The sequence below is a fragment of the Oncorhynchus kisutch genome, linkage group LG28 (assembly GCF_002021735.2).
Source record: "Oncorhynchus kisutch isolate 150728-3 linkage group LG28, Okis_V2, whole genome shotgun sequence".
NCBI lineage: Eukaryota > Metazoa > Chordata > Actinopteri > Salmoniformes > Salmonidae > Oncorhynchus > Oncorhynchus kisutch.
The window spans coordinates 32,100,173-32,115,174 of record NC_034201.2 but is presented as its reverse complement, the minus strand read 5'-3'; the positions used below and the strand labels follow the sequence as shown (position 1 = coordinate 32,115,174).

The window sequence follows — 15,002 nt, the reverse complement described above, 5'->3', positions numbered from 1 at the left end:
AAACCAGTAATACAGAGACTGCTGTCAGCCCCAATCACTCACACACACACACACACACACACACACACACACACACACACACACACACACACACACACACACACACACACACACACACACACACACACACACACACACACACACACACACACACACACCTATGTGAAGACCTGGTGCTCAGCCACCAGCAGCCCAGCACAACAACCCCCTATTACCCTTGCACCCAGGAGATATACTGTACCAGCTGGCACCAACCCAGGAGCCCTACAGACTCTTCTAGAAACACTGGAACATGGCTACATGTCAGAGCCTCTGTCCCTGGTCATTTCCATGTAAAAGGATCCATGAGCACCAACATGTGAATTTTACAGGAGCATATCAAATTTGGTGTCAAATGAAAGCTGTGTCTATTTTTTAAGAAATGAAGGCATAGTTACGTTTTTCTATGCCTTCATTAATTAGGAATAGGCAAATGCTTTATCTCGTCACACAGATGGAAAAAGGGGCGTGAAAAAACATGTATAGAAAATGTCTTAAAAGGTATTAGAAATACATCAAACATAAAAATGTGTTGTGCCAATATTAATTAATATCAACATTTATATTTAGTTTTATAAATGTTAACAGAGCGACCGAAAAATGACTTCAATTGAATTGACCTCAATGGGAAATCATAGTAGTCACAAACCACAGTTGCAGTAGAGCACAGTACAGCACAGTACAGCACAGTACAGTAGAGCATAGTAGAGTACAGTACAGTAAAGAAAAATAGAGTTGAATATAGTTCCCTACAGTAGAGGACAGTGGAGCACACGAGTAGAGTACAGTATAGTCTAATCTACTCTACTGTAATGTACTGAACTATAGCATATTATACTACACTCTACTTTTTGCTTTTTGCTTTTAGAAGCAGGTGTAAACTGTACTGTGCTCTACTGTGTTGTACTGTGATGTCCAAACTTGTGAAACATAGACATCTATCATTGGTACAGATTTGGTCCGGTCTGGACCAACCAAATCTGCTCTTGTTTGGGGGCGGGGCTCATTGGAATAATAGCCAATATGTAGAATAATACCCAAACATGCAAAGGAGGATATTAAATGTTTCTACCTTTATTTAGGATACATCACCATGAAGAGAGTGATATTGATAATTATGCATCTCTGTATAGTACAGATCAAGGACCCATGGTATCATTATGTTACAGTCATTCTTTTTGATTGATAGATTTTTAAACAACTCAAGGTGTCATATCTTAGCTGGCCTGGCACCCCATTATTTCTGCAGACATCTTTGAATCTTAATTCTGAGTTAATATTTAACAGTTTTTGGAAAACGTCATTAAATTTAAAAAACTGAGGGAGATTTTACAGTCATTCTGTTACCAAACTTTCCATCTGCACTATTCCTCAAGTGAATGTGTTGAAGTCAAATTTCCAGTGTCAATTGTTCAAAGTAGACTTCTTCATATAGACAATACAAGTATGTGGACACCCCTTCAAATGAGTGGATTCGTCAATTTTAGCCACACCCGTTGCTGACAGGTGTATAAAATAGTAATGTAATTTCCATAGACAAACATTGGCAGTAGAATGGCCTTACTGAAGAGCTCAGTGACTTTCAACGTGGCACCATCATAGTATGCCACCTTTACAACAACTCAGTTCCTCAATTTTCTGCTCTGCTAGAGCTGCCCCTGGGGTGGCAGGTATCCTAGTGGTTAGAGTAGTAACCGAAAGGTTGCAAGATCAAATCCCCGAGCTGACAAACTAAAAATCTGTTGTTCTGCCCCTGAACAAGGCAGTTAACCTGCTGTCATTGAAAATAATAATAGTTTCTTAACTGACTTGCCTAGTTAAATATAACAAACTGTAAATGCTGTTATTGTGAAGTGGAAACTTCTAGGAGCAACAATGGCTCAGCTGTGAAGTGGTAGAGGGAGAGAGAGAGGATAAGCTCACAGAATGGGACCACAGGGTGCTGAAAAAAAGTAATATAAATTATCTGTCCTCAGTTGCAACACTCACTACTGAGTTCTGAACTGCATCTGGAAGCAACGTCAGCACAATACCTGTTTGTCAGGAGCTTCATGAAATGGGTTTCCATGGCTAAGCAGCCACACACAAGACTAAGATCATCATGCGCAATGCCAAGTGTTGGCCGGAGTGGTGTAAAGCTTGCCGCCATTGGACTCTGGAGCAGTGGAACACCTTCTCTGGAGAACACTACCTGCCCGAATGCATAGGCCCAACTGTAAACTTTGGTGGAGGAGGAATAATAGTCTGCGGCTGTTTTTCATGGTTTGGGCCAGTGTAACAGTTTTGCTTCCGTCCCTCTCCTCGCCCCTACCTTTGCTCGAACCAGGGACCCTCTGCACACATCAACAACTGACACCCTTAAAGCATCATTACCTATCACTCCACAAAAGCCACGGCCCTTGCAGAGCAAGGGAAAAAACTACTTCAAGGTCTCAGAGCGAGTGACGTCAGCGATTGAAATGCTATTAGCGCGCACCCCGCTAACTAGCTAGCCATGTCACACCGGTTACACGAGACCCCTTAAGTTCCAGTGAAGGGAAATCTTGACACTACAGCATACAATGGTAATCTAGACAATTCCGTGCTTCTAACTTTGTGGCAACAGTTTGGGGAAGGCCCTTTCCTGTTTCAGCATGACAATGCCCCTGTGCACACAGCGAGGTGCCTACAGAAATGGTTTGTCTCGAGATCGGTGTGGAAGAACTTGATTGGCCTGAACTCAACCCCATTGAACACCATTGGGATGAATTGGAACGTCGACTGTGAGCCAGGCCTAATTTCCCAACATCAGTGCCCAACCCCCCTAATGCTCTTGTGGCTGAATGGAAACCAGTCCCCGCTGCAATGCTCCAACATTAAGTGGAAAGCCTTCCCAGAAGAGTGGAGGCTGTTATAGCAATATTAAGGTCCATGATTTTGGAATGGAATGAGATGTTCGATGAGCAGATGTCTGCGTACTTTTGTTCATGTAGTGTAGATGTGTGGTTTGAAATCAATGTTATTTGCTTGGCATAAACATTTTAAAGTGAAAAAGTGAGTCTCAGCGTCACTCTATTACTGTGGAATTGCCCCTACACCCCCCTACATTTGAACCCCAGTTACCCCACGCATGTTAATGTGTGTCAATCATTTTGGAGTAATTTTTATTGTAAATAAGAATAGAATGTGTTTCTGAACACTTCTACGTTAATGTGGATGCTACCATGATTAGGGATAATCATGAATGAATCGTGAATAATGATGAGTGAGAAAGATACAGATGCACAATAACAATAACAACTATTCACGATTTATTCATGATATGTAATCATGGTAGTATCCACAATAATGTAGACGTTCCCCCGAAACATATTAGATTCTTATTTACAATAAAAGTTACTCCAAAATGACACAATAAATTATTGACCATTATTTTATATTGGGCACAACATAATCCGAAACGTAACCAAAACAAACTGCAAATGATTCCAACAAGTTTGTAGAGTCACAAGCTTGATGTAGAAGTTGCGTACTAGGAATATGGGACCACATTTTGACTAAATTCAACACGCTATAAGTGAATTTGTCCAAATACTTGGCGGGAATAGATACATAAAGTGTTTTAATTTTTCAACAGTGAAACAGATATGTATGATAAAAAGTGACATTGTGTGTGTGTGTGTGTGTGTGTGTGTGTGTGTGTGTGTGTGTGTGTGTGTGTGTGTGTGTGTGTGTGTGTGTGTGTGTGTGTGTGTGTGTGTGTGTGTGTGTGTGTGTGTGTGTGTGTGTGTGTGCGTGTGTGTGTGTGTGCGTGTGTGTGTGTGTGTGCGTGTGTGTGTGTGATGAGTCAGAGGTTGCTGTCTGAGGTGACAATGTGGTTGACTGATTACTGTGGACTGTAAATCCTGCCAGAAGAACTGGGAGTTTGGCACAAGCTATTCCTGAACTGGGAAAATATACTACCACATGTGATATCACTGTCTGTACGTACAATATACCTACAAGACCCAATGACACACATGACACATTTTCTCAGCAGGAATTGTCCAATGTCCAACATCTTTTTCCAGCTTTATCCCAATCTCTCCTAAAGAGACATATACACACAGAGGGTTGTGTAGTAAAATATATATTTTATAGTAGATACAAGATACAAGAGCTTTCAATACTATTGATCATGAAATTATTGTTTCAAATTTGTCTCAGGTTTTAACAACTGCATCCAAGGTGAATGCATGAGATACTACTGAATAACCAAACAATGTGTAGATTAGATGTGACCTGTGAGGTATACTCTTTTTAACAAAGCCAGTGAGATAAAAAAGAAAAGAAAAAAGAAAGCCTGCTCAGAAGAGGACCCACAGCGGACATTATTACTATTATTTTATTTTAACTTTATTTAGCTAGGCAAGTCAGTTAAGTACAAATTCTTATTTACAATGATGACCTAGCAAAAGGCAAAAGTCCTCCTGAGGGGACAGGGATTAAAAAATATATATATATATATATAAAACAAAACACACATCAAGACAAGATAGACACAACAACACTACATAAAGACAGCTAAGACAACAACATAGCATGGCAGCAACACATATGACAACACAGCATGGTAGCAACACAGCATGGCAGCAGCACAACATGGTAGCAGCACAAAACATGGTAGAAACATTATTGGGCACAGACAACACCAGTAAGTCTCCACACAAGTGAAAAGTATTTGAGGACACTAAATCCAATAAATCAATATATAAACTGAACACACAAACAGATTACTTTTATATTCCAAGCCAAGAGACTAGTATGCATGCCGTTGTTTTGCTTATGGATGTTCATATTTATAGGCGCAGACAAGAACATCATGGATTTGTTAATAGAGTTGTTGCTGACACTTAGTGGTTGACGGTTACGCACTGCACTGCAGCGACTGAACTGCGAAGTGAAGTGATTGGTTGAAGACATCCACGCTGATTTGCTAGAAATCGTGACATTTTTTTCCTATTGGATAATTTTACTCGTAGTTCCTCCCACACCCGGATGTTGTGTTTTTTGGGCTGCTCGAATGGTGATGGGAGAATTTGGATTCTTGGCATAGGCTGGTGTTTTGCACAAGTTTAGGCAAATTCGGATTAAATTAGCTGTATTTCCTGCGTCACGAGGATGCTGCGAGAGGGGAAAGAAGCGTGTCCATTCGTGGAGGACAGTTTCAGCCGCTTTCTGTCCCAGAGTAACATGTACGGACTCTGTCAGGCTGGAGAGCAAGAGTTACTCGCCGCTACTCTGAAAGGAAAAGTGGTCTGTTTCAGGTACCAAGACCTCCAACAGAAAATCAGACCTGTTGCTAAAGAGGTACAGTTCACCTACATACCAGGTGAGGATTAAGATAACTAGCTACAGAATGTATCCTGCTATTGTTGCATTCTTGCTATGGCTGCATGCATTGCATCGATTCATGTGTTGTGTATGTGTATACAAAATGTGTTGCTAGTGAACTTGCTAATGTGTGTCTGTCGTTTTCTGTCTCCTCAGTTGATGCAGAGATTGTATCAATTGACGCTTTCAACAAATCTTCACCGAACAGGGGGCTGGTCGTGGGAATAACGTTCATCAAGGTTTGCTTATATCCCCTACCCTTCTCCTAGTGAACATATCTGTACACATACAGTGCCTCCTGAAAGTATTCAGACCCCTTGACTTTTTCCAAATGTTGTTACATTGCTGAAAACCCCCCATATTTAATCAAATCTACACACAATACCCCATAATGACAAAGAGAAAACAGGTTTTTAGACATTTCTGCAAATATATTACAAATAAAAAAACAGAAATACCTTATTTACATAAGTATTCAGACCTTTTGCTATGAGAAATTTAGCTCAGCTGCTTCCTGTTTCCATTGATCATCTTTGAGCTGTTTCTACAACTTCATTGGAATCCAGCTCTGACAAATGATATTGATTGGACATGATTTGGAAAGACACAACTGTCTATATAAGGTACCACAGTTGACCGTGCATGTCAGAGCAAAAGCCAAGCCATGAGGTCGAAGAAATTGTCCGTAGAGCTCCGAGACAGGATTGTGTCAAGGCATAGATCTGGGGAAGGGTACCAACAAATTTCTGCAGCATTGAAGGTCCCCAAGAATATAGTGGCCCCCATCATTCTTAAATGGAAGAAGTTTGGAACCACCAAGACTTCCTAGAGCTGGCCGACTGGCCAAGCTGAGCAATCGTGGAAGAAGGGAGGTGACCAAGAACCCGATGATCACTCTGACAGAGTTCCTCTGTGGAGATGGGAGAACCTTCCAGAAGGACAACCATCTCTGCAGCACTCCACCAATCAGGACTTTATGGTAGAGTGGCCAGACGGAAGCCACTCCTCAGTAAAAGGCACATGACAGCCCGCTTGGAGTTTGCCAAAAGGTACCTAAAGGACTCTGACCATTAGAAACAAGACTCTCTGTTCTGATGAAACCAAGATTGAACTATTTGGCCTGAATGCCAAACGTTATGTCTGGAGGAAACCTGGCAGCATCCCTACCATGGGGGTGAAGCATGGTGGTGGCAGCATCATGCCATGGGGATGTTTTTCAGTGGCAGGGACTGGGAGACGAGTCAGGATTGAGGCAAAGATGAACGGAACAAAGTACAGAGAGATCCTTGATGAAAACCTGTTCCAGAGAGCTCAGGACCTCAGACTGGGCTGAAAGTTCACCTTCCAACAGGACCCTAAACACACAGCCAAGACAATGCAGTAGTGGCTTTGGGACAAGTCTCTGAATGTCCTTGAGTGGTCCAGCCAGACTCCGGACGTGTGCATTAGGCCACACAGTAAAAATATTGAAAATGAGTTTTTCTCATGGGCAAGTTCAGATAGTACCTCTCTGTTTTGGGATGTTTTCTTATGTTTCATGTCTGCTGAATGATAAGACTTTTCTCTCTCTCTCTCTTTGGTAGATGAAAGTGTGTCCACACATCACTGTTTCCATAACACTTGTCTTCACTCCTCCCCCAGGACTCTGGTGACAAAGCCACTCCATTCCTCAACATCTACTGTGACTACGAGCCAGGGTCAGAATTCAACCTGGAGTCCATTGCACGTGAGACATCGCATCACCTGCTGCAGTAGAGTCACATAGAACACACATTCCCTTCTTGTATTCACATGGTTTTACAGGGTAGTGTTCATTAGGACCACGTAGTAAAGTGTTTCAAAATGTTGTACGATGGAAAACAAAATAGTTCAGATAATACCTCCCAATTTCACCCTGTTATGAATCAGTTTCTTCTGTTTCATGCCTAGTGAACATGACCCTGATTAGAGCTTGTTTCTTTATCCTCTTCTTAGAGAGCTGTCTGAACCTGGAGCTGCAGTTCACCCCCTTCCAGCTTTACCACACAGAGTAAGTACTGTACACACTATAGTGGGCCCCTATCTAACTTTTGACATAGTTTATACTTCTTTGACTCCTTTCAAGGCCTACCACACATTTTAGGTGCATAATGCACTTTCAAGTTTCAAGTTTTAATGTCATTCACACAAGTACAGTGAAATGCCTTTCTTGCCAGCTCTAACCCCAACAATGTAGTAATCAATATCAATGCAGTACTAAAAACATCAAAGTAGAACAAAACTAAGACATAAATAAGAACACGCTAAAAAAGCTATATACAGGGTCAGTTCCAGTACCATACAATGTGCAGGGATACTGGAGTGATAGAGGTAGACATGTACATGAGTAAGGTGATTAGGCATCAGGATATATGATAAACAGACTAGCAGCAGCGTATATGATGATTGTGTGTGGTGCGTGTGTGTGGAGTCAGTATAAATGTGTGTGCATGAATGACCCAATGTATGAGTCAAGATTTAAAAATTGAATGTATAAAAAATCCTGGCATGACGATAGTGTTTATCACTTCCTTACATTGTCAATGACATGAATAACAACAGTATGTAACTGTTCCAGAGTGCAGTGCGAAAATGGATGCAGTGAGACCGTGTTTCTGCTCAGTGGTCATGATCAGAGGATTCATCTTTACAAGGAGGTAAGCCTATGTACCTGTGTGTGTGCAGTGAGATTTGTGTGTGGGAGTCTAGTAAATGTATCTTCTCTGCAATAGAACGCCTCCCTTCACCAATTTGAAGAGCAGCCAGTCGAGAGACTCTTCCCTGAGCTACAAGAGCTGCCCAGCAAGTTAGTTTGTGTATCCTCTGTCTGCTGTTCTCCCAGTTGTGCGTGTGTGTGTGTGTAATCACTGTTCCCTCTCTTTGCAGTGTGTTGTGGCTTGATGTGCTGAGTATCCCCGGCGGTCGTCGTCTCTCAGCCTTTGGCTGTCAGAACGGCTGTGTTGGGCTGGCTCTGGTGGACCAGACTGGACCTGGTGAGGACGGCCTATACACTAAATTACTATAGGATTGTGCACCAAATGGCACTGAATTCCATATTTAGTGCACTACATTCGACCACAGCCCGTAGGGCTTTGGTTAATAGTAGTGCACTATATATAGGAAATAGGGTACATAGGGTTTATATGGGAAATAGGGTGCAATTTGCGACACAACCTATGATTTGCTGATGTACTTTCCTTTCTGTGTTTTCACATGCGTCTGTGTGGATTAGAGATTGTGCAGAGTTGGCGGGTGCAGCAGGACAGTCCCATCTCCACCGTGCTGCTCTTCCCCCTGCATTCCCAGGCAGAGCCGGCGGACCCTGAAAGGGCAGGAGAGACGGGAGGGGACGGTATGGATGAGCAGCACCGATTTGACCCCTGGATATTGTTGTGCCCAAATGTCAGTACATTCCCTATGTAGTGTTCTAATTTGCTCCAGTGCCCATAGGGCTTTGGTCAAAAGTAGTACACTATATAGGGAATAGGGTGCCATTTGCGACATAACCTATGATTTGCGGCTGTACTTTCCTTCCAAAACTCTGGATGTGAGCATCATTCTGCTCAGTCGCTGATCACCGACTGACTGAGCAGACTGACTGAGCAGACTGACTGATCTACATATAATAACAAGCAGTTATTTTGGATGCAATGAGATTTGTAGATCTGTGTTTATGCTCCGTGTGACAAAATTATTCGATAGGAGGAGAGAGCATTTGGTCAGAACCATTCCCTAGCCTACCAGTGGACTAGGTGGAGCCATTGGTATATTGCAAATTCTATGCAGATGTTGCACCGTCCTACAGTTACCCTACACATAACAACAAATCCATTCAGATTATACCCTAAATAGCAGCCTACCTGTTGGCTTTTGGTCATTGTAGCCTTTCTTTCTCATTTCACTTTTCATTCTGTCATTTTAATTCCAGCTTCCATTGATTAGATATCCCCTAACTTGCTTGCCACACAAGCAGAGCAGCTATGCAATTGTCTTTCTCTCTCTGCGTCAAGTACAAGGATCAGAGCACTTACCTTTTTTGCAACTTTTTCCAAATCATCAATATAGAGTCACATCATGCAGCCCTTATGTTTTGATTTCTAAAACATTCCCAGTTTTATATAGGCCTAACACAAGTAAATCAACAATGGATTTTATTGTGATGGTGTAGGCTATATTATTAGATTTAGTTCAACTTTTTAAATGTAGCTGTTCCAAAGGCACGCATCAGCAGCTTGTTTGCATGGAAGCCCGTAGATGCTAAACCTTTGCTCCATTTGTAATAGAATTACCATCTGACAACATTTCATGACCGCCACAGCCATCAAAAACAAAAACTTTGTCTCCACACTTTTCTCAGACATTGAGATCGTTGGTTACAACCTCCTGGTGACCAGCAGTATAGAGATGGCCGTCGTGTACAGGTCAGTATCACAGGCCTATTAGAGACTAAGAATACATTAATAAAGAATGCAAGCCATTCGCGAGAGGTGCTTACTAAAGGAACATTACCTTAAAAATCTTATTGCAGTGGTAGAATGCTAGTCATTTGTTTAAAAAAACTCTGTCGTGGTCAGTAAGGATATTTTATTTTGTCCTGGTCAATGTTTTGTGTTCACTGTGTGGTCCGTGCTCTTTCTAGTCTTCGGTCAATGTGTGGTCAGTTAGGTTTCTATGGTCAGAATGGTCAGTACATTGTGCTCTCAGGGATGTCCAGGAGTATGGTGTGAGTTGCCATGCGTGCCTCTCGGAGAGTGACCAGTGTGACGCAGTGCTCTGTGCGCTGGTCACAGACCTGGACTTTGATGGACAGAAGGAGCTGTTACTGGGAACTTATGGACAGGTGAGTTTGTGGGCTTCTCATAAGGGGAAGAAGGGCTATGAGCAAAAATAAAAACTTATTTAAACTAATAAAATACAGTGCATTTGGAAAGTATTCAGACCCCTTCCCCTTTTCCACATTTTGTAATGTTACAACCTTATTCTAAAATGTCAACAAAAAAAATCTACACACAATACCCCATAATGACTAACCGAAAAAAGGTTTATAGATTTTTTTGCACATTTATTAAAAATTTAAAACAAAAATCATTTATTTACATAAGTATTCAGACCCTTTGCTATGAGACTCAAAATTTATCTCAGGTGCATCTTGTTTCTGTGATCATCCTTGATGTTTCTACAACTTGGAGTCCAACTGTGGTAAATTCAATTGATTGGACATGATTTGGAAAGGCACACACCTGTCTATATAAGGTCCCACAGTTGACAATGCACATCAGAGCAAAAACCAAGCCATGATGTCGAAGAAATTGTCTGTAAATCTCAGAGACAAGATTATGTCATGGCACAGATCTGGGGAAGGGTATCAGAACATTTCTCCAGCATCGAAGGTCCCCAAGAACACAGTGGCCTCCATCATTCTTAAATGGAAGAAGTTTGGAACCACCAAGACTCTCCCTAGAGCTGGCCTTGCTGCCAAACTGTGCAATCGGTGGAAAAGGGCCTTGGTTAGGGAGGTGACCAAGAACCGGATGGTCACTCTCACAGAGTTCCTCTGTGGAGATGGGAGAACCTTCCAGAAGGACAACCATCTCTGCAGCACTCCACCAATCAGGACTTTATGGTATAGGCAAAGATGAACGGAACAAAGTACAGAGGGATCCTTGATGAAAATCTGTTCCAGAGCACTCAGGACCTCAGACGGGCGAAGGTTTATCTTCCAACAGGACAAAGACTCTAAGCACACAGCCAAGACAATGCAGTAGTGGCTTCGGGACAAGTCTCAATGTTCTTGAGTGGCGCAGCCAGAGCCCGGACTTGAACCCGATCTAACATCTCTGGAGAGACCTGAAAATAGCTGTGCAGCGGCGCTCTCCATCCAACTTGACAGAGCTTGAGAGGATCTACAGAGAAGAATGGTAGAAACTCCCCAAATACAGGTGTGCCAAGCTTATAGCATCATACCCAGGCAGAAAAAATGTTTTTTTTAGAATAAGGATGTAACAAAATGTGGAAGAAGTCTAGGTCTGAATACTTTCCGATTGCACTGTACATACCCCTTGATGAGATTACTACAAAAATCTAACCTGCTCATAACCGAAAACAAATGACTGATTACTCCATTGGTTTACCCCATTTGTCAATTTTTATATTTTTGTTTTTGCTCCACTCTTGGATGTTAGTCAGTGTGTTTTTAAAACTTCTCATCCAAATCATGATTCAAATCAAATTCTATTAGTCACATGCGCCAAATACAACAGGTGTAGAACTTACAGTGAAATGCTTACTTACAAGCCCCTAACCAACAATGCAGTTTAAAAAATGGAAATAAAAATAACAAGTAGTTAAAAACCAGCAGTACAATTACAGTCAATGTGTGGGGGCACCGATTAGCTGATGTGCTGAGGGTTTCTTATGCTTCTGCTCCTATACCTCAGGAGCTGCTTTGCTACAAGTTCCAGCAACCAATGAGAGGAACAGCGGAACAGTTCCAACTGCTGTGGAGGCGGAGCTTCAAGAGCCCTTTGCTGTCCATCATTTACTTGGATTTGACTGGAGATGGGCTGAGAGAGCTGGCGATTCTAACACTCAAGGGGCTACACATACTACAGGTGCATTATCATGTGTAGTGTAGTCCCTATAATACATTTTACGTTTACATTTTACACTACCGTTCAAAAGTTTGGGGTTACTTAGAAATGTCCTTGTTTTTGAAAGAAAAGCACCTTCTTTTGTTCATTAAAATAACCTCAAATTGATCAGAAGTACAGTGTAGACATTGTTAATATTGTAAATTACTATTGTAGCTGGAAACGGCAGATTTTTAATGGAATATCTACATAGGTGGCCCATTATCAACAACATATAGTGTACAGAGGCCCATTATCAACAACCATCACTCCTGTGTTCCAATGGCACGTTGTGTTAGCTAATCCAAGTTTATCATTTTATAAGGCTAATTGATCATTAGAAAACCCTTTTGCAATTATGTTAGCATAGCTGAAAACTATTGTTCTGATTAAAGAAGCAATAAATCTGGCCTTCTTTAGACTAGTTGAGTATCTGGAGCATCAGCATTTGTGGGTTTGATTACAGGCTCAAAATAGCCAGAAACAAAGAACTTTCTTCTGAAACTCATCGGTCTATTCTTGTTTTGAGAAATGAAGGCTATTCTATGTGAGAAATTGCCAAGAAACTGAAGATCTCGTACATCGCTGTGTACTACTCCCTTCAAAGAACAGCTCACACTGGCTCTAACCAGAATAGAAAGAGTGGGAGGCCCCGGTGCACAACTGAGCAAGAGGACAAGTACATTAGTGTCTAGTTTGAGAAACAGATGCCGCACAAGTCCTCAACTGGCAGCTTCATTAAATAGTACCCGCAAAACACTAGTTTTTTTGCAGATAACCAATGGAATCAAAACATTACTGCACATAACGCGCCAATGTAAACTGAGCTTTTTGGATATAAATATGCACATTATCGAACAAAACATACATGTATTGTGTAACATGATGTCCTATGAGTGTCATCTGATGAAGATCATCAAAGGTTAGTGATTAATTTTATCTATATTTCTGCTTTTTGTGACTCCTATCTTTGGCTGGTAAAATGTCTGTGTTTTTTAAAACTTGGCTCTGACCTAACATAATCATATGTTGTGCTTTCGCTGTAAAGCCTTTTTGAATTCGGACATGATGGGTAGATTAACAAGAAGTTTATCTTTCATTTGCTGTATTGGACTTGTTAATCTGTGAAAGTTACATATTTCAAAAAAATATTTTTGAATTTTGCGCACTGCCTTTACAGCGGAATGTGTAGAGGGGTTCCGCTAGCAGAACGCCTGCCCTAGAATGGATAACTATTAGTTCAGCACTTTAAAAAAATATACAGCGACAGAATTCAGAACATCCGTTCTTACAATATTCTCCCTGTACACCAAGTCAGAACTGTAGGATAAATAAAGGGGGCATATAAGCAGACAATGAAAGCTCTTACAATATTTGATAATTATATTTCTCTAAAACAGGCAATAGGCTGCATGTGCACTACCAAGTCAGAACAGTCGGCTAAATTATGAGTGGAAAATTGCCCAAACTTGCAATTCGGATGACCGTTCAAAACTTATTTTCTCAGTCAGTGCTCATGAGTGACAGAACACTGAGCCAACCACGGCGCAATTAGAGAACATTACCAACCCCTACGCTCTGTATTTTCCGCTGGTTGCCCCACTACCACAGAAGGCACTGAGCAAGTTTGAAACATGTGCATTTTGGAGCTGCCTTACTCAAGAAATCAGTTTAATGCGACTTTATGAAGTCGATTATTATTTAAAAGAAATGGTTTTACATTGTTTGCAAACTGATATGTGACAAGTATTAATGCCAAAGTAACATGCTAAAAAAAAATATAAACAGGTGGGGCTCTCAACAGGTGGGGTTTTGCACCACCTGCCCTGAATGATGAGTCGCCACTGACTGTATAATCTCTTTCTCTCTCCCACTTTCTCTTCTTTCTATCTTTTCCCCTCTCGTCCTCTCTCCAGCACAGTCTGACCAGCACTGCTGACGTGGTCCTTCAGCGACTGGCCGACAGGGGGTTAAAACTGGCCCCTGGCTCGGAAGTTCAGCCAATCCCAGAACGGAACACCGAAGAGAGGGATGCTGTGACCAATGAGGAGCAGAGTGCCCCATCAAAGTGAGAGCCAGCTGTTTTTTTTCTATTTTTTTCTATTTTAACCTCTATTTAACACGGCAAGTCAGTTTAGAACAAATTCTTATTTACAATGACGGCCAAACTCGGAGGACACTGGGCTAATTGTGCGCCGCCCTATGGGACTCTCAATCACTGTCGGATGTGATACAGCCTGGATTCGAACCAGGGACTGGGGTGACACCTCTTGCACTGAGATGCTGTGCCACCTGGGTTACCCGTGCCAATAATGACAGTTTTAGCATGAATGATCTACACTTACAACATCATGATAAAAAAAAAATTGGGATGTTGCCTAACATGTAATATTGTCCATATATGTACACAATAAATTAACAAAATATGTTTTTTGCATTATTTTCAAGAAGCTTGCATTTAGGTCTCTATAATTTTGTCAAGACCTGACAGGACTGAAAAGAGCTAAAACACCAAATTCACTGACACGGTCTTATTTTGTTCATGAAGTAAGTATTTAGTAATTTTACGGTGTCATACAGCACATTGAAGCAGATCATTTTAATGACTTGGCCTGGAATTTCATGCACCCACCTGGAATTGGTCAACTTATAAAAAATCACAAGGTGCATTAAAATAATGCCGTAAGTCAGTAGTGACACTGATGAACTAGCCTATCAAAAAGATAAACATTTTAAAGATTTAAGATTTAATTTAGGACTAATCACTATTAGTCCTAAATTAATTAAATCCTGTATTGACTTATACCAAGTATGTCGTTACATTATTTCATAACTCAATGCAAGTTCACACCTGTCAGTTTGGTATATAAAAGTTGGTTTAAGAAAGTTTGAAGACAGTACATTTAAAGTTGTTTGGTCCATTTCTGGGGTGAACAAAAGCGTACTTCCATTTTATTTGTACAT

General features: G+C 41.3%; 1 protein-coding gene across 2 annotated transcripts; it reads left to right on the top strand.

Moving 5' to 3' along the window:
• The first annotated feature begins 5,044 nt into the window (after nt 1-5,044).
• On the top strand, nt 5,045-14,466 carry kptn (kaptin (actin binding protein)). Of its 2 annotated transcripts, none has more exons than XM_020464935.2 (12): nt 5,045-5,389; nt 5,548-5,630; nt 7,033-7,117; nt 7,366-7,420; nt 7,988-8,066; nt 8,142-8,215; nt 8,296-8,402; nt 8,642-8,761; nt 9,767-9,830; nt 10,114-10,249; nt 11,847-12,020; nt 13,955-14,466. In XM_020464935.2, exons 1-12 carry the CDS (start codon nt 5,179-5,181, stop codon nt 14,108-14,110), a joined length of 1,344 nt encoding a protein of 447 aa, XP_020320524.1. In that variant the 5' UTR covers nt 5,045-5,178; the 3' UTR covers nt 14,111-14,466. The 2 variants fall into 2 exon arrangements, with proteins under 2 accessions (XP_020320524.1, XP_020320525.1); XM_020464936.2 differs by having other exon boundaries at nt 5,057-5,389; nt 13,960-14,466.
• The last annotated feature ends 536 nt before the right edge of the window (nt 14,467-15,002 follow it).